Source organism: Parasteatoda tepidariorum, chromosome 6 (assembly GCF_043381705.1).
Source record: "Parasteatoda tepidariorum isolate YZ-2023 chromosome 6, CAS_Ptep_4.0, whole genome shotgun sequence".
Taxonomy (NCBI): domain Eukaryota; kingdom Metazoa; phylum Arthropoda; class Arachnida; order Araneae; family Theridiidae; genus Parasteatoda; species Parasteatoda tepidariorum.
The window spans coordinates 133,537-152,692 of record NC_092209.1 but is presented as its reverse complement, the minus strand read 5'-3'; the positions used below and the strand labels follow the sequence as shown (position 1 = coordinate 152,692).

Below are 19,156 nucleotides of genomic sequence, written 5' to 3'. Positions count from 1 at the left end.
TTTAGCACAGTTATGAAAGTTGTCCTTCGAATGATAATTTCACGCTAAAAAAATAGTTTTTTACAATTATTTTTTAAATAATAAATTTAAGAATGGTAGAAAAAACATTGTAAGCCATACACATTTTTATAAATACAATTTTAAATGACAAATTTAAAATTCAAACGGAATCAGAGAAATGAAAATCTAAAAATGTGACTCAAAAACTATGATTTCATTCTTATTTTACATAGCGGCATTTAAAATTTTTAGACTTTCATTAAATCAAATGGTACTTAAAATAAAATTTTTACATTGAATAAACGTTTCATAATTATGAGCAAAAATTGTTTGATTTGCTTAAATATTCACAGAGATAAGCTGAAGAAGCAAAAAACGAATAAGAGGGTTGAAAATGTTTGACACTTTTCTGATTTAACTAGTGGGGCCATATTTTAAATAGAGCGGCTATCACCATAATTTAAGGGTCTGGTTTCAAAATCTTTCACAAAAAAGCTGTGTTAATTCTCAAGAAGTACGATTTTGCGTCTGATTCTACAACTTAAATTTTGTGTACAAAAATATTTAATAATTTTAATTTATTAATGTTCGAAAACATTTTGAATGATTTCATGTCCTGTTATGCAATAGCAACATACAAAATTTGATCCTAATCAAACCCGTTGAATGGTCCATAAAAAATAAAGTCATATTTTTATTTCACAGAAGGATTTATCCGATTTCGTTGAAACATTGGGTTTTATTTAACATAATATCTATTCGCCCTTCAATTTAATTTGAGAACAAAATCAAGTTTCCAATTTGGTGTATAGCTTCAAAGTAGAGAAAGAATAGCTTTTTTTTCTCGAAAACTACCAGTTTTACTTGACTTTGTCTTGGCCTATGTCTAAATATCAAAAGGGGCGAAGCACATTATTCACCCACACACTTAAATTTTAGAGGAACATAAAGTTTTCTATTTGAGAAATAGCTTAAAAAAAAATCTTTCATCCCTTCACTTTAAATTAAGAGAAAAATTTCGTATATAGCTTTAAAGTTTATAAAAAAAAAATTTTCCTTTCTGAAATAAACTAATTTTATTTGACTTTATTTTTGCAATTGTCTAAATTTCAAGAAGGGCAAAACACATTGTTCACCCCCTCACTTAGATTTTGTTAAGTATTTATGTGGCTGCACCCTCTGCCCCCCCCCATTGGCACATTAGATTGTCTGACTAGATAGTAGTTAGATGAAACAAGTATGTCAGACAGAAGTACAAGGTACAAAATGTTTTAACAATCAACTACATGCAGTTGCAGCCTTCTCCCCTCTCTGAGAAGTGTTTTTGTTTTTTTGAGGGAAGGAAATAATTCTGGGAAAAATGAGTTTTTACTGTTTTTTTCTCCCTCTCCTTTATGTTTTCCATTGTGTTAAAATAGATATGCCATTACAAAAAAGAAAAATTTTCTGAAATTTTATCTTTACAAAATATCTTTCCTATAATAAATTAATTTAATATAATGAGATGTGGACCCTTCATTCTTGACCGTCGGGCTCCTGGTGTATTTACAGCCCTGATGGTTGCCTGTTCTTTTTCCTCAGAAGTCTTTAGCGCTTTGTATTTAGCATATACATCATTAGCGACATCGTGATCATTCTTTTATGAATTATGGAGAAAAAAAATATAAGACAGACAAACACAGATAGATGACTGTCTTATGATTTAGATTCTTTAAGTATTATGGGACCTAAAATCATTGCACTGTGAAGGAAAAAATAGGATTCATATGACTACTCTATTTTGGAAATATAGGACGTTTATAAAAAATATATAGGATTTATAGGAATGAATTTGTAATAGTGAAATTCTTTGAGTGGTTCAAAAGACTGACCAACAAATTCAGTAACAATGCTTGAAATTATTTTGTGCAATGTTAGTGGACGATCTCTCAATATCAAATTTTGCGATTATCAATCATTTTATTATTATACTAAGTTTTGCTTTGATATATTTTTAAAACTTTTAAGCACAAACAACTTTTCTTAAAAATATAGTTTAGTGAATGATATCTTGAATCTACCCAATTCTTAATAAATTTTAGAATAGATTCAATATATTTTGCAATCATAAATCTATCAAGTTTTTGGATCAAATTTTTGAAATAATCAATAAGTTGTATTATTATTTAAGAAATAAAATGTGACAGAGCTCTGTAATTTAAGAATGACACAAAATGCCATTCATTTATACTAAACAATAAATAATTATCAGAGTTACTATTATTTCTTTTTTTCGTTAAAAATGATTCACCATGATCTGACAGTCAAAGGTAAAGATTCTATCCTTATTAAAACGAGTTTTTTTTTTAATAAAAAAGATAACTAATGAATTTTTTTTCGAATTTTGAAAAAAATTGGATTATTAGAGCGAATTCTAATTTCCTGTTTGCTATGCTAAAAGAAGACCAGGAGACCAATCTTAAAGATAGTAGTTTTCAAAATATAATAATAATTATTATTATAATAACAGAAAAAAAGGAGGTTATCCAAAATAATAGAAAAAAATAATGTGGTCTCCAAAAGGGAGGTTTATTAAGTCTTCTCCCAGAAATTCATATTATTTACCAAGTTTAAAAAACTTTTGCACAAAACATATAGACCTCATTGGAATCTTCAGGAGAATTTCTCATCATTCAACTCCATTATTTGCTCTTTCTTAGTTAATCTTCCAATGTTTTGCTTAATATAAAAAAAAAGACTTGTTTTAGAAAAAATAACGCATACAAAAAAACTTTTAGTGAAACTTCAAATTGACATTTTAAAGGGGTGCTTTAAAGTTTCAGGACATGGGTGTTAATCACAATGAAATCTCCAAATGACTTCAATATTTATGGTTTTATCAATTTTATACATTTTGTAAAGTGTGCAATAGAAAATTTTTGATGATGTGGTTTCTTTCCAACATCCTCAACATAAAAATTTGAAAAAGGAAAGATATATATTTTTCAGGAAAAGAACATTGTGTCTGCTTGAATTATCACTTGCACTAATTAACATATTTAAGATCCTCTTCAAACCACTAAGATTACATCTTAACACATGAGGATCATAAGAACAAAAATTATTCAAAGTGTTTCATCTCTCTCTCTTTTTTTTTTTTAAATGTTTTTATTCATAAGATAGCATATTGAGTTAAAAAATTTTTTTAAAATAAAAGCTTACATATGTGGAAAATTTGTTATTGCTTTTATCTATAAATAAATTGAAAACCATTCATAAAAATATTGTTTTGTCTAATAAAAAAACATCTAAAAGTTTCATCAATACTTAAGAGTATTATTTATGCACTTTTATTTATAAAAGACAAAAATGTACACTTTCAGTCATAGTTAAAATATCACATACACAATAACTCTATAAAAATACTAATAAAGCAATATACAAGAATGATTATCATAAAATATTTCTTATAATTCAGTCTCAAATGTATAAAATTGTAGCCCATATCATTTTCTGGAATGAATTGACTGGAACACACTTTAAAAAAATTTCCTTATATAGTTTTAATTCAAAATGTCATAAGTAAAAATATTATTGTCTGATAATTTTGTAAAAGTAAGTCACTTTTTTTGAGAGTGGAAGAATTATAATACTGATGTGTATAAATCTCTTTTTCTTAACTTTACCATTGAAAACAAATTCTTACTTCTGAAATAGGTTACACATAATAATCTTTGTTCTGATTAAATATCATTTTCAGGATATGTGAAGAAAAATTACCAAAAATCTAAGCCACAACACTACTATCTTAAGCACATGAAAGATAGAGGCTGTTTACTGATTAATAGAAGGGAAATGACTATTTTGAAACTTCAGCATTAAAATAATTTTTTGGTAAATGAATAAAAGATTGAAAAAAGCACTGCAGTTTTAAGAAAAATTCATGTTATAAGATTAAAAAACTTTATATTAAAGCAATGTATTAAATAAAGGGCAATACAAAAGATCATAAATAAGATTGAAATAATGATAAAAAAAACTTTAATGGACATTTCCAAAAATGAATATTTTATAAATATGTCTTAAAAATGATTTAATTTTACTAATATACAAAAGAAATAAATACGAATTAAAAAATAAATAAAATCGCCTTCTTTGCCTAAAGAAAATATTTACACATTTTAAACACTGCCTATACACAAGTAAAAAGGAAACACAAATTATTATTACTTATTAAAAAAATCTTGATAAAATATTTCTTTTAATTTTATTTTAGTATTCAATGATAAAATCTTTTGCTTAAGGATTTGATTAAAAACAATGTTAAAAAAATAAAATCCCTTATTAAAATGCCATTACATTATTTAAATACCAACAGAATTTCAGAAAAGTCTTAACAACAATAATTCACTATCTGAAAAAGGTAAAAAAAAAAGACATAAACAATCCAGCGAGAGAGAGAAGAGAAAACATTAATTTAACCAATGTTCCATAAACATTCAATGAAAAAAAAAAGTTCATGCTTGTCAAATAACAGTATGGTACACCCATGAAATGAGTGTTTAGAGGCAATTATTTCATCTATGAATGATAATAACAGTTAGCACAAATGCAGAATAAAATTATAAGCACAGTATTAAAATAGATTAGCACTCTAAATTTAGGATCCACACCACCTTCGTTGTACCAATGAATCTGTTAAAAGAAATATTCAACAATTAATAACCAGAATTAATTAATCATCAAATATAGAAAAGTTTAATATGACAGGAATTCTGCTTATCTCAAGATGGCGGACTTCTGAGAATCAATAATTTAGATTCTGACAAAATTTTCTCGGAGTTCTGCAAATGTAAAATTTAAACCTTGTTACTTACGCAAAATCTCGTCAACAAACCATTTATACTGCCCTTACCAGCACCCTCATTCATGCGCGATAATTACTTTATTAGACTTCAAGAAAACAAGACTAAAAATAATATTTATAATAACTTCCGCTAGAGCAGTGTTTCCCAAAGTGTGGTACGTGTACCCCTAGGGGTACGGGAACAGTTTAGCTGGGGTACGCGTTCTTATGCGAAATATCTTGCAACAAACGAACATTTCAAAACATTTTATTTGAAAACAAAGCTAGCCATAAAAATTTACGATTACGTATTTTCCTATTGGCTATTTTTTGCAGTGGTGTCAACAAGTGGTGTTAATAATTAGTGGTGTCAACAGCCAGTTGTGATTCTTAGCTTTTGTGCAATTTTTTTACAGTAAAGGTTTGTAATAAATTCTACTTATTTTGATTATTTTTGTAAAATATAATTTTTATCCTTCTTGGAAAAATAAACATGAGGAGGATATTTCAACATCATTCTGGCTGCAAATGCAAAATATGTATCCAGTCTTAACAGAAAAAGTTGTGAAATATATTTTGCCTTTTCTAACTTCATATTCGTTTTTCACAGAGCTTTTCTAACTTCATATTCGCTTTTCACAGAGCTTTTCCAACTTCATATTCGCTTTCGAGTTCGACAATTTCAAGTCGCTTTTTCAGCATTCGTGAACATTTAGTCGAAAAAAAAAAAAAAGAAATAGATTATTGGACCTGGAATCAGACTAAAATTGACCACAAGAGAACCGAATTATGATCAGCTGTTATCATAGCAAAAACAATATCATCCTTCTCACTGATGCAAATAAACTTATTAACAAAACTTTGTACCAAAAAAGAAAAATTATCATATTTTTAAAAAAATACATATATTTTTTTATGAGTGGTACATAGCGTTACGAAAAATTTTGAAAGGGTACACAAAAGTCATAAGTTTGGGAAACATTGCGCTAGAGAATTGATAAACAAAAGTATAAAATTGATAATCTAAAAAGTAAATCTGAATTGGCAAAACGCATAGAAGATTGTTCAGCAATTTTTTCTTCTTCATATTTTAATGAATTATAAAACGAAAAAAAAATTGTTTAATGATTAGCAATTTTGTTGCAAATTCCAATATATAATAAAAGAATTATTCAATCAATGTATCATATTTTTGTACTAGTCTTCAATTAGATGGAATTAATTTTTAATATATTACGAAACAGAAATTTGAAATCGCTCATTTCAATGCACTCGATACCATTGTGAATCCGTGTTTCGATCTTTTTCTTTTGGCAGTTAATGAATGCAATTGATATACTAAAAGTTTTTTAAATGCCAATATTATTACGGTTCGAAAAATTAGAATCATGCATTGGAGTAATAACTTTTAATGTGCTCGATACTATCGTAAATCCATGTGGTGTGCTTTATCGGTTATTTTTTATACCAATTTGCCCAATGTTTTTTTTCATACATTATTATTATGACACACTAAATTTGACTAGTCACTTTGAACGCGGAGATACCACTATTTTTTCGATCGATTCTTTTCACAGTGATATCATACATATAGGCACAATTTTTTTTTTTTAATAAAGATATTTTCTATTATATAATTAAGAAACGAGAAATTTGAATCACACATTTGCGAAAGAAATTTTTGCCACGTTTGATCTGGTCAAAATCCATAGGACGCTTCGATATGTTTCGTTTTTTTTGTTGCAATTATTGCTATTGATTTTTCTGATTTTTTTAAAATTCCGATATTATTATAATATGAGAAATTCAAATTCCGCACTTGAGTATTCACTATCTGACGCGATAATTCTATCGTTTTCTTTATTAAAATTTTTGCGGCAGTTATCTCAACAAATTTTCGCATATTTTTAAAAATCTTGATGTTTTTAATACTAGTTTATATATTACAACGCGTGAATCTCGAAACGTTCATTTAATTAACTCCATTTTGACGAGTCTGATTCATGTGATTTCGTTGAAAATACACTTAGTTTTATCATTTATCTCTTTTCAGTTATTGCCGTGAATTTCACTGTTTTTAAAATCCCTTTTTTTCTGCAACGACAATTTGCAAAATGTGAAAAAAAAGAGAAATATGCAGTTTGTTTTCACAATATATTAGTTTTTATGTGTTAAGGAGAAAAAATTACTACTTTCTCTCTATAAATTTTATAAATGTTACTTTTGTGCACAAAAACGAGACACTTTTAATTATCTTCTATGTACAAAAGACAAAATTAAGTATAAAATATGGAGAAGAAACAATTTAGATCATTTCTTCCAGAAACCCCATGTCTGATGTTGTTTATAATGACTTCCTTTTTGAAAGATTAATAAATAGTAAATTAATATTTAAATGAATTTTGATCAATAATTAAAGTCAGACANAAGAAACAATTTAGATCATTTCTTCCAGAAACCCCATGTCTGATGTTGTTTATAATGACTTCCTTTTTGAAAGATTAATAAATAGTAAATTAATATTTAAATGAATTTTGATCAATTATTAAAGTCAGAAAGAGCAAAGCAGATAATAAAACTATCAAAAATCAGTCTAGTACACACACACACACAATGGTCTGCGAAAAAAACTTGTACATCCACAAAATAACAAACGAATATTTTTTCTTTAGAAGGGTCAATTAAATTTCTCATTTTCCCTCTAATATGAAGTTATCTGCTACAATTGAAATCCTACATAAAATGACTGGCGCCTATGCATGCTCACATTTTAATGGGAGAATTTTTATTGAATGTGGTTTTGTGCTTTAAGAAATTTGATATACAATGATTTCAACTAATGATGCCAAGAGAGCCGTGATGGCTCGAGGAATAAAGCGTTCACCTTCCAATGAGGCGAACCAGGTTCAAATACTAACAATGGCTGATCGATACGAATCCGCATACGGCTTCTACCGACCACAGTGCTGATGTGAAATATCCTCAGTGATAGACGGATCATGGGTTAGAATCCCTTTGTTGTGCCGTGGGGGGTTCTCGTGGTCTTCTCCATGCAAATGCGGGTTAGTTCCATCAAAAAGCCTTCCACAATTTTCCCCCAATATTTGATCCAGGATTTTCCTTGTCTTCTGGATTGAGTTCAAAATTACAAGGCTACGGAGTTGAGCATTAGCAGCCGTAAACCCAAAAATTGGGTTGGCTGCTCGACAACAGTTTTAATTTAAAAAAAATAATGCCAAGAAGCTCAGTTTGGTCAAAACGCCTTATATCAAAACTTCAGCTGCTGTGCATATTGAACTCCAATGATAACAAATAATACAGAAAATTTAAAATTCTTATCTTCATACATTTTAAGGTTATTGTGTATGATCAAAAGAGGTGATTCTTGTATGTAATAGGATAAATATAGAAAAAATTTTATAGTATGCCAATGATTAACCTACAAAACATTTTATTGTGTGACAATAACCAACTTTGAAAAAAATTTCTGATATAAGCTAGGTACCTAAGGAATATTCAGCAAAGCATTATTTGGAAGATTATTTTTTAAATAAGTTTAAATTTTATTATACNTTTCCGCGGAAGTCTTTCATCCCTGTAAAATAACAACAAAGAAAGTAGACCAATAACGTAGACCTAAAAAATATTTTTAAGGACAGAAAAAAAAATTTCCTATTTCCGTCTTCGAGTCAGTCTTGTTTCCGTTCCGCGGACACTTTCGAAAGACGGAAATCCGTCCCGGGGACGGAAGACTTGCACCCATGAGAATAATCTAAGATGGTATTTTTTACTATATATTATTAGAAATAGTTTTTACACATATTTGTTAAGCTCTAAAACTTGTTAACCTATGTTCAAAAAGACAAGTGGAAAAGAGAAATTTGAAAAATTGAAGCTAGATTATTTTTATACTGAACCATGAATTTTGTAATTCTGATTTTTTTTTTCTCTTATTAATTCTATTTAGGCAAATCGATTTCATCCTTTTTTCAACACTTTGCTTTAACTGAGAACTTTTTTTGTTTCATTTTTGCTTTTCTGCTAGTTTTCATTTCTAATGACCGTTATTTTTTCATGGTCACTTTTTTCTAAAAATACGACAATCCAAAAGAGTCAAATTAAAATTTGTAGCATCAAATCTTTTGTTTAAAAGTTCAGAAATATTATTGTTTTGGTTTCTATACAATTTCTTCCTTTTAAAAAAACTTATGTTTTTAAGACGTTATCATTATAACGCCGCAATCAAGAGGGTTTCCATTAGACTTTAATTATATATTTTTCTTGAAAATCAGTGATCAAAAAACTGAAATGTTTTGCTTAAAACTTTTCTTTAAAAAATTAAAATAGATTTTTACTTTGCTTTTGTATGTAATCTTTGTAGGCGCTTTTATGATACTGATGCATTTTTAAAAACGTTTCTGATAGATATATCTTTTAATATTTCATGAATAATTATTTTTAACATTGAAATTTTGTTTTAAAAACTAAGATATTGATTTTTTTTTTACTTCTTTTTTTTAAATTTACAACTTTTTTTTAATAGCTGTTAGTTAGTTTTCTCTCATCTTAAATATTTCTATTACCTTAATATCTTTATTACCACCCCATATCAATAACACAGCTAAGTTTTGATTATTTTTTAATAGTGATTAAACTTATTTCCATATAAAAAAATTAATTATTATTTATTTTATTAAAAAATAATGTTGCTATTTGGCCGCAGTATTAGGCTAAATCACTATTCGTTGCATACCTAAGTCAATCTAAAAATGCTTATAGAATATTTCATGCAATAGCTCCTTCTTAGAAATTTTTAAATTAAATAGTATTGTAACAGAACTATACTACTTTAATACTGAATTATCACCACGCCATCTTGTGGCGAAACTTTTGAGTTGAACTGCGGCAACCGATTGGAGAACATCTCCAAAATAATCTGTCCGTTTAGTGTTATGTGAGTTTCGTTTTGTTAATATGTTTTTTTTTAGTAATTTGTAACTGTTTTCTGTGCTCTGCTAGTAACTATATAAATAAATAATTTCAGAGCTAGCCCGGTATTTTGTTTTATTGTTTCTTGGAAAATGGTTACAGTATATATTATTAATTATTGACTGGTTTCAAGGTTTCAATACAAATATTTTAAAAATTATCCAGCTTCATAAAATATATCGACCAATTTCTTAGAATAAATAAAAATCATGAACTCGCAGCATTTAAAATGGTGGAGAAATGACGATTAAAGCAAGCTTAATTTATTCAGTTTTGCTAACTCTTAAAACTCACTGCAGGATTATCAGGTCTAATAAGAATTTGCTTACATATATATTGTGGTCAAAATTAGATGGCACAAACCTTTGTCTTGGCCAAATAATAAGCTGTGATACGGCCAATGGCAATGTTTTGATTTATGTGACATTTTATGTTGTGAATGTTCTTTTAACAATTACTACAAAATTAAATATTGTCTTCTAAGGTATGTACAAATGTATCTTATAATGAAATTTAGTAGGAATTCAAAATTTAAAAGTTTGTATTGAACACTTGAAACCAGTGGAAGATTTGTTTCATCTCTAATTTTGACCACAATATATAAACAAATTCATAAAAGATCTGATAACTCTGCAGTGAAATTTTAAGAATTAACAAAACTGAACAAATGCATGCTTTAATCGTCCTTTCACCACCATTTTAAATACTGTGGGGATCTTATGTGTATGTTTGAATAGGATTTCTAGGTTGGCATCTATGCTGACAACCCTTCATGATTTTGATTTATTCTAAGAAATTGGTTGGTATTTTTTATGAAGCTGGATAATTTTTAAAATATTTTATGTAGTTAAAAAAAGTGAAGAAAAACAAGAACTCTCTTTTGATATACTGTTAAGAATGAGTATTGATTAATATAAATTTTTAAGCAATAACACTTAAAACTGATAGCCATTGAATACTTAACTTAACGAACACAAAGCAAATTTAATAAAATCAATTAAAAATACAAATCACATGAACAACATTTCTGGATGAGAACAACTTATGCTCTGCTCACAAAACCTAAACAGTGTTTGCTTGTTCTCCCTCTAGGGAAAAAAGTCTATCATTATCCCTATGGGAAGATTATTTATATATTTTTTTGTAGAGAGCTTTGGATTCTTACTCCAATATTGCCATTAACAACATTATTGGCAGTTGCAGTAATTAAAAATATGTACAGTTACAAATTCGAACTGCTGAAGTGTAAGCTAGCTTTTGTGTTTCTGCTGGTAGAATGGACCCTAGAATATTTATCCGATAAGTAGCAACATATTTATTATAATTCAGTAACTTTTTGATTCATCATCATTTGAATTTCATTTTTGGTTGCCATGATAAATATGCATGACGCCAACTTAAAGAACTTTTTTAAATTAAAATAATTTTAGAAACATGGTCATTTTGTGTTTGGATGGAGATATTTAAAATATAATAAGTCAAAAGAACTTTCCTCCAAAATTATATTATACTCAATATGATTGCTCTAATGCAGACATGAATGTATGTAATGATATTTATTTATATATTTTTTTTCCTCTGAAACAACTTTTACACACAGAAATTTTATATTCCTTGGAGAGAAAAAAACAGGCGCAAATCATTGGTTCCAGTAATACGCGATTTCTTGAGCAAAAGTTTTTAACTTTTATTTTGGTGATTCCTGGCAAAAAATGCTTAATATTTGAGCTTTTAGTTTAGGGGAGTACGATCTACAGCCTACCGACTGCTGAAGTGCTTAACACAATGAATTTTTTTACCAAAAATTAAAAATATATATTGAACATTTTAAATCGCACATTTGAGCTTTTTGATACCCTTCATTTTCACAGATTCTATAGTAAACCTATGTAATTTCTCGATCACTTTTTCCGCAGTTATAGTATGAAATTCTGTATGGTTGAACCCTTTCGCACCGGACGGGACGTGTGCAGTCCCAGTCTCGAAAATTTTTGATATTACGACTGGGACAACATATGTTCCAGTTACTGAAAAATATCTAGGACAGAAAATAACACCCACTTCGACAGCCAAACTGATTTTAAGGCCGTCTCATCGTTCTGATTCCATAAATTTCTCATGTCAATCATATCCGACAACTGCAGAGATGCCAACTTTCTCCAGACAGTGAATAAATATTTTCGAGTGGTAGTTAGTTTATTAATTTTGAATTGTGGTTTAATAAATTCATTTTATTAGGATTTAAGCCACCACTATTTCTAAATAATTCGAAGGCTTATTCGAAGGTTCCTTCTGATGAAGGGTCGAAAGAGAATTTACCCTGCTAACAATCAAAGGTAGCTTGCTTACATTAGTGACTCTTCTGAATCTGAAAACACTGAGTCCACATTCGAAGAAAGCAGCGAAGAGGACAATGAAGTCATTCCACTTGATCACAAGCATTTGTTTGATGATAAAATCCACCAAGTGGTGGAAAAAGTATTCTACAGATTACTGATGACTTCGATTGTTAATGCCCATGCTGTTCATCAAGACGTTACTGAACGAAGACGTTCCTTATTACCATTCCTCGTTGCTGTTGCAGAAAGTCTCCTGACATTTGGAAATGCAAACAAGGAAGTCAATAAGCAAAGGTCCTCTTTTTCCAAAACTATATTATCGTCATCATCAACATCGAGACTTTGCAATGTTGGAAACCATTTCCTAATTGAGAGAAAAACGCGAAGATGTGCATTGTGCGCAAAATTGAAGAAAGAGGCACGCTCGAAAATAGTGTGCACCTCTTGCAACGTAGCACTGTGCAAGAACTGTTTCCAGCCCTAACACACCCTTAAGAAACCCAGACTTTAGATACTGTTGTTCCTCCATTACTTTCAACTTTTTACCGTTCTTATTTTATAGCTGTTAATTCCGAAAAGTGTTTATAAATAAATATGCTAATAAAAATGTTAACGCAAATGTACATGAAAATGTTAATAAGAAAAACGTTGCCTAAAATAATCATCAAAATATTAAGTAAAATGTCAATAAGAATGAGTTATTGACTCTAGATTTCTGTCCGGGACATACCCTGTCCCAGGGCTTAGCTGCTTTGGGTTTACGGCGGATTTTGGTTACATATGCTGTCCCATCAATGAAGTTTGCTAAATCATTGTTGTTGATGGTGCGTTGTTATGGGGACGTTTATGCGTCCCCAAGACCTTCAACCTTTTAGGCATAAAAGTTATTTTATCCAATAATCGCTTGGAGGAGAAATAACTGATCCCGGCAATGGGGAGCACCCGGATTGATCTTTCGCCGTATTGAAAGGGTCAAAGAAACCCAATAATTTTAATATATTATGATACATGAATTTCAGTAATAATATTTGAAACTCACTTTATTTTTATCAATTTCATCATAAATCCAGCCAACTTTTCGATTGCTCTTTCGGTAGTAACAACGACCTATCTCCATACAGTTTTGAAAATCCTGGTACGTTTACTAGGATATTCTGACTCATGAGTTATCAATCACATATTTGATTTATCAATGCTTGATGTGATTAATTTCTGCCAATTTTAACATAAATCCCCAATGTTCCCCAATTCAACGGTTATAACACCATATTTTCGTAAAGTTTTAAAAATCTTGATATTTTTAATAGTACAATAATATTTTGAATCTTGAAGTTTAATCACATATTTAAGCAATCACTTTTCAATACACTTTCTTTGAACCAATTTCATTGTAAACCTGAAGGATTTTTTCGAGTTATTTCTATGCCTCTCCATGCGATTTGAAAATGCTGTATTTTTACGTTTCTATTATTACGATACTTGAGTTTCAAATCTCATATTTAAGTAATCACTTTTTGAGGCACTTTATTTGTGCTAATTTCATTGTGAATTCCAAGTAATATTTTGGCTGTGAAAACATCATATTTTCATATATAGTTTTAAAAACCTTAATATTTTTAATACGATACTATGAATCTCTAAGTTGGACTGCGCCATTAAATCAACAAGTTTTTTTGCCAAGATTATCGTAAATTTAAATTAATTTTAAACAGTTATTTCCGCTTTTCAATGTGATTTTGAAAATGCTATATTTTTATCAAGATATTATTAGAGATTATATACAAGTTTTAAAGAACCACTTTTTGACATACTTTATTTACGCCAATTTTATCGTAATTTTAAGGGATATGCAAAAATAATTACCAGGGTGATGTGTGAGACACACATAAGCATAATGCAGATTGCATAGAAGATATTGAGAGCTTGTGGCGGCCACTGGGGGAAGATGAATGCACTGATGACAGTGACCTAAAAATAATAATAAGATTAACTTTCAAATCACTTTTTGGATAATACTTTTTAAAATAAGAAAAAAGTTATCTCAAGGGGCATATGATTTTTTAAAATATCAATTTCATTTTTTAATCAGACATATATTATTCAGTGTTTTCACTACAGCACGAGAATCTCGCATATTTTTTTCTTTTCTCGCATTAAAAAATTATTACTGCGAGAAATTCGCGCATTCTATAAATCAATTTCAAAATTCGCGAATTTCTCGCATTTTGGAAGCTTCGAATTACGCTATTTAGAATAAAATCCGTTTCACTTTTCTTCATGGATCTTCATTATTTTCAACATTTGCTCCGTTATCTAGCTTCCCTATTTACCAGTATTGTTCAGAACCTTTTCGAACAATAGAACACAACCGAACCACGATACCCCTTTCAGAACACATTTCTCTGCAACCACGTGTTTACCGTAGGTAAGGTTTTTTCATGTAAGACGTTCAAATTTTTTATGCACTAATGTAAGATGGACAAATACCTAGTAAAGGCAAAATCTTCTATGATGATGCAGCAAGAATATTCATTGCTTTAAAAAATAGAAGACGTTAAAAATGTATTATAATAAAAGAAATGATTTTTTTTCCAAGTCTATTTGTGTTTTTTAAGTTTTTGGAAATCTCACTTAACTTTCTGAAATCTCACCCTGTTTTTGAGAAAGGGTGAGAAATTCTCACCCATTTTTTTTCTATGATGAAAACACTGTTATTTGAAATATATCTACTTTAATACTCTCTACTTATGTGATCACAGCATCAACTGTGAACTGAAAAGTAAAAACCTAAATTTTATCAGAGCTTTTCTTGGATCTGTAGGAGAAAAGAAGGTTACTATTAAAGATTTTGAAGCTGACACTACTCAACCCTTAGAGATGAGGGGATCGAATTCAGTATCATTGAATATATCTTCTGAAAATATTTCATACTGTGTGTATTTTTATATGTTCTTAATTTGATGTGATGCATTTATGAAAAATAAAGATATAAACGCACTTGAAAATGTTTTTAATTTATTAAATGTACACTACTTACTGCTAAATGCCTTATTTTTTGATAGACCATTTTCACACCATGTTTCAATCCATTAAGAAACTCGTGTGCGTGGCTTTTCCTTTCGTGATCTTCCATTGCAATTTTTGCTACCCATCGTGCACATAATTTGTGGTACTCTAAGATAACAGCTACACAAAGCGTTGTCATAAGCACTACTTGTATGATTTAATGCAAATCTTTTAATATGGCTATTTGCTCAAACTGCTTCTTCTGTTTCTTGAAGCAGGGCATCAGTGATCACAGATGGTCTATTTGTTTTGATTTTGTCATGAACAACTGTCCTACCTTCAGATAAAGCAGACACCTTTCCTCCATATTTTGCCTATTTATGTTTCCATAAATAGAAAAAACTTCATCATGAATATCCACCGAACACTCACCTTTAGCACAAAGAAGACATATTATGGAACACACTTTACATTTGATGGGATTCTGAACTGATGCAGGCATTACAAACAAAGAGAGTTCACTGTAAATCAAACAAAGCTCACTGTAAAAATAATGGATGACGTTGAAAGAAAAACAAAATCTTCAAGATTACAGTGTGTGCAGCCTACAATTAAAAAAAAAATTTTTCTTTCGCTGCTATCGGTGAAGTGTTCATACTCTCCGAAAACGCCTTGAACATATTTCGCTAGACCACTTCAGTACTTTTTGGACATACTTTTTAGTTTGAAGATGGAAACATCTCTAGAACTTTCTATGTCATTATTTTATTATTCACTCAAATTTCCTTATAATTTGATGATGTAGAGGAAATCCTGATTTCGAAAATAAAATTTTTAAAGGATCACACAAAGGTAAGTTTTCAAACTGAACTGACATTTATTCTCATTAATCTGGAAATTTCTTTCCTTTGTTTGTAGGAAATTCATTTAAATGACTTTATATTCAGATACAACCTTTCTTTTGTCTTTACAGGTAGAGTATTTTTAGAAGAGCAAAACACAATCATGAATTTATTGATAACTCTAAAACTGTATTAGCATAATTTTGAAATGCAAAGCACACAACAAAGAGTGTTAGATTACATGATACTTATTCAATGAATGCTAAAAAAAAAGCGAAAAGGGGGAAATCATGTTCTTGGCAATTTGAATATTTTAAGGAACTCTTAGGGTTCATATTAAAATAAGTCAACTTTACATTTCATACTAAAAGTGTATACATAACCTGGAACAAAATATAAATGCGTAAACAATGCTACTTAAAGGTGATATCTGTTAAGAAATCTTATACAAGCTACAGCACTCAATGATAGAATATTCAAACTTTAGCAGATGGAATGTTAAAAAGAAAGTAAAAAAAAAAAATGTTTAAGAAATATTAAATGCAGCATAACTTGTTATTTTCATGCTACAGAAAAGAGAGAAAAAATTACTAAAATGATGATATATACCATGCCTATTTACAAAGTCAATATACTGTAAAATCGGATATCCTACATTTTAAGAAAATTATAAAATATGTTACATAAATATATTAATTTATGTACTTTAGTGCAAAGGCATAGAGGTAAATTCAACTTTTTTTAATTATGTTTGTTTTTTTTAAACACAAAACAAAATGGACATTCCTCACTAAAAATAAATAAATAAAATAAAAATTTCTGAATTTACTTGCACTTAGTTAAAAAAAAGTACCCTAATTTATGTACAAATGATAATATGAATATACTGAATAATAAAATTTATTCAGAAAAATCTTACCCCTACAACAAGTGATGTGAAAACTGCAGATGTAGTATTTATAACACGATCCTAGAACGAAAAAAAAGAGGATACAATTCATACAATTTACTTTTTAAAACATTTAATAAGTAATAAATGACAAAAACTTTATCATGAGAAAGAAAATACAACAAACTTCTTAAGAGCGTATATTGGAAAAACCCTAACTGTATAACCTGCGGAACAATTGATAATCTTGAACACATTCTTATAAAATGCCCTAATTTTCAAACCCATAGAAATCGCTTTTTTCCAATTTACCTCACCTTTGATTTACTAACCCAGAGTTGGAAACAGGAACGCATCAAACAGGGCATCATTGAAATCATAAGAGAACATTTTGAAAAAAATACACNTTAACAAACCATGGCACTCAACGCGAATATCAGGCAAGATTTCATGGGAAAAACCCTAACTGTATAACCTGCGGAACAATTGATAATCTTGAACACATCCTTATAAAATGCCCTAACTTTCAAATCCATAGAAATCGCTTTTTTCCAACTTACCTCACCTTTGATTTACTAACCCAGAGTTGGAAACAGGAACGCATCAAACAGGGCATCATTGAAATCATAAGAGAACATTTTGAAAGAAATACACCTGAAATTTTGTACACACCTAGTTAATTTGAGCCCATCTAAGTCTTAAATATCTTAAACATCTTAAATGCCAGAAATAACTACCCTTCTTCTCGAGTCTCTGTGTGGGAATTTCTTTTCATCTGTCCACTGACCAAAATATTTTGTATATAACTTTACTGCCGTATATCTTACACCGATGATAGCCTGTAAATATAAATTGCACCCGTATATACATAATTTTCGACTTTGTAAAATATGTGACATCTTTACATCTGTTTTCTTTGACATTGTAAATACACTGCATCTGTAAATTCTTTATTAATGTTATTGTGAAATATGTATAATGTGGCTTCTTTCCATCTGTTCTCTTTACGAACTCTCTAGTATATGTATTCATCGCCATATTTCTTAAATTGGTGATGGCCTTAATTATAAACAGCATCTGTATATATACACCTTTCGAATATGTGAAACATCCAACATCTCTACATCTGTTCTCCTTAAAATCGTCAACACACTGCATCTGTAAATTTACAATTAATGTTATTGTGTTCTATGTGATACTTTGGCTTCTTTCCATCTGTCCTATGACCGAACTCTCAATTACATGTACTTACTGTTGTATACCTCATACTGATGATAGCCTTTAAGCTTTGACTGTATCAGCATTTGAACACCTCTTGTCGAATATATGCGACATCTTTACTTTGCTTTTCATCGTTCATCTTTTCATTGTCAACACACTGCATTTGTAAATACATATCAATGGTTATTGTGAATTATGTGTTTTCTTTTCACCTGCTTTCTTTGATTTGTCATCACCTGTCTCTATTGTAAACCTCACTGTTTTGTATCGAATCTTCTTTACATCTGTCTCCTGACCGCAATTGTTGGTACCTGTTCCTCTTTTGTTGTTTGTATCTTTTTTGATCTACTTCTGTAACATGTTTGCTCTTAATAAATTTTTGCAGCCTTTTAGGAGGAGGACGAGTCGAGTGGGTTGCGGTTGCTGCTCTGCGGGGTCGACACCTCGACTAGGTACCAGACACCTTGCGTTTTACATACGAACCCCTTTCTTTTTGGACTTGTTTCAATTTTACCCGTNAATTTTTGCAGCCTTTTAGGAGGAGGACGAGTCGAGTGGGTTGCGGTTGCTGCTCTGCGGGGTCGACACCTCGACTAGGTACCAAACACCTTGCGTTTTACATACGAACCCCTTTCTTTTTGGACTCGTTTCAATTTCACCCGTGCTCCACCCCCTTTTCTGGCGGAGACTTCGGTACGGGGGCCACCCGTCGACGATATGTGACGCCGATTCTCGTTGCCAAGCACTTTTCTGAGTTCTCTTTGTATTGAGTAGTCACGTTTTTGCACATCGAGCCACCAGTATCCCCGGGTGCCTCCATTCGGAGGCGGGTCGGGGTTAAGCTTCGCTTCGCTTAAGAGCGTATACAGGGCTTTACGAAAGTTACCAAGCTAACTAAAAATTTTTTANGTCCAATGGCTGAACTAATGGTGTCAATCCGCCCGTAATAACTGCCACATCGGTGTTACATTCTTTCAACAATTTTTTTTTGCATTATCTGTAAGGTGGGATCTAAACATGTCCCACACTGAAAGGCTTTCTGGTT

At 30.0% G+C, this 19,156-nt stretch overlaps 1 protein-coding gene across 4 annotated transcripts in view; it reads right to left on the bottom strand.

Annotated features, from left to right (window-relative positions):
* Positions 1–3,306: 3,306 nt before the first annotated feature.
* Positions 3,307–19,156, bottom strand: part of LOC107443256 (transmembrane protein 243) — a 29,014-nt gene continuing 13,164 nt past the window's right edge. For all 4 annotated transcript variants that reach the window (XM_016057063.3, XM_016057061.3, XM_016057062.3 and 1 more), the window contains exons 3-5: positions 16,921–16,971; positions 14,017–14,121; positions 3,307–4,674 (exon numbers count right to left, since the gene is read on the bottom strand). In XM_016057063.3, coding sequence (XP_015912549.1) covers positions 4,561–4,674; positions 14,017–14,121; positions 16,921–16,971 — 270 coding nt within the window. In that variant the 3' untranslated portion in view covers positions 3,307–4,560. The remainder of the gene's footprint in view (positions 4,675–14,016; positions 14,122–16,920; positions 16,972–19,156) is intronic.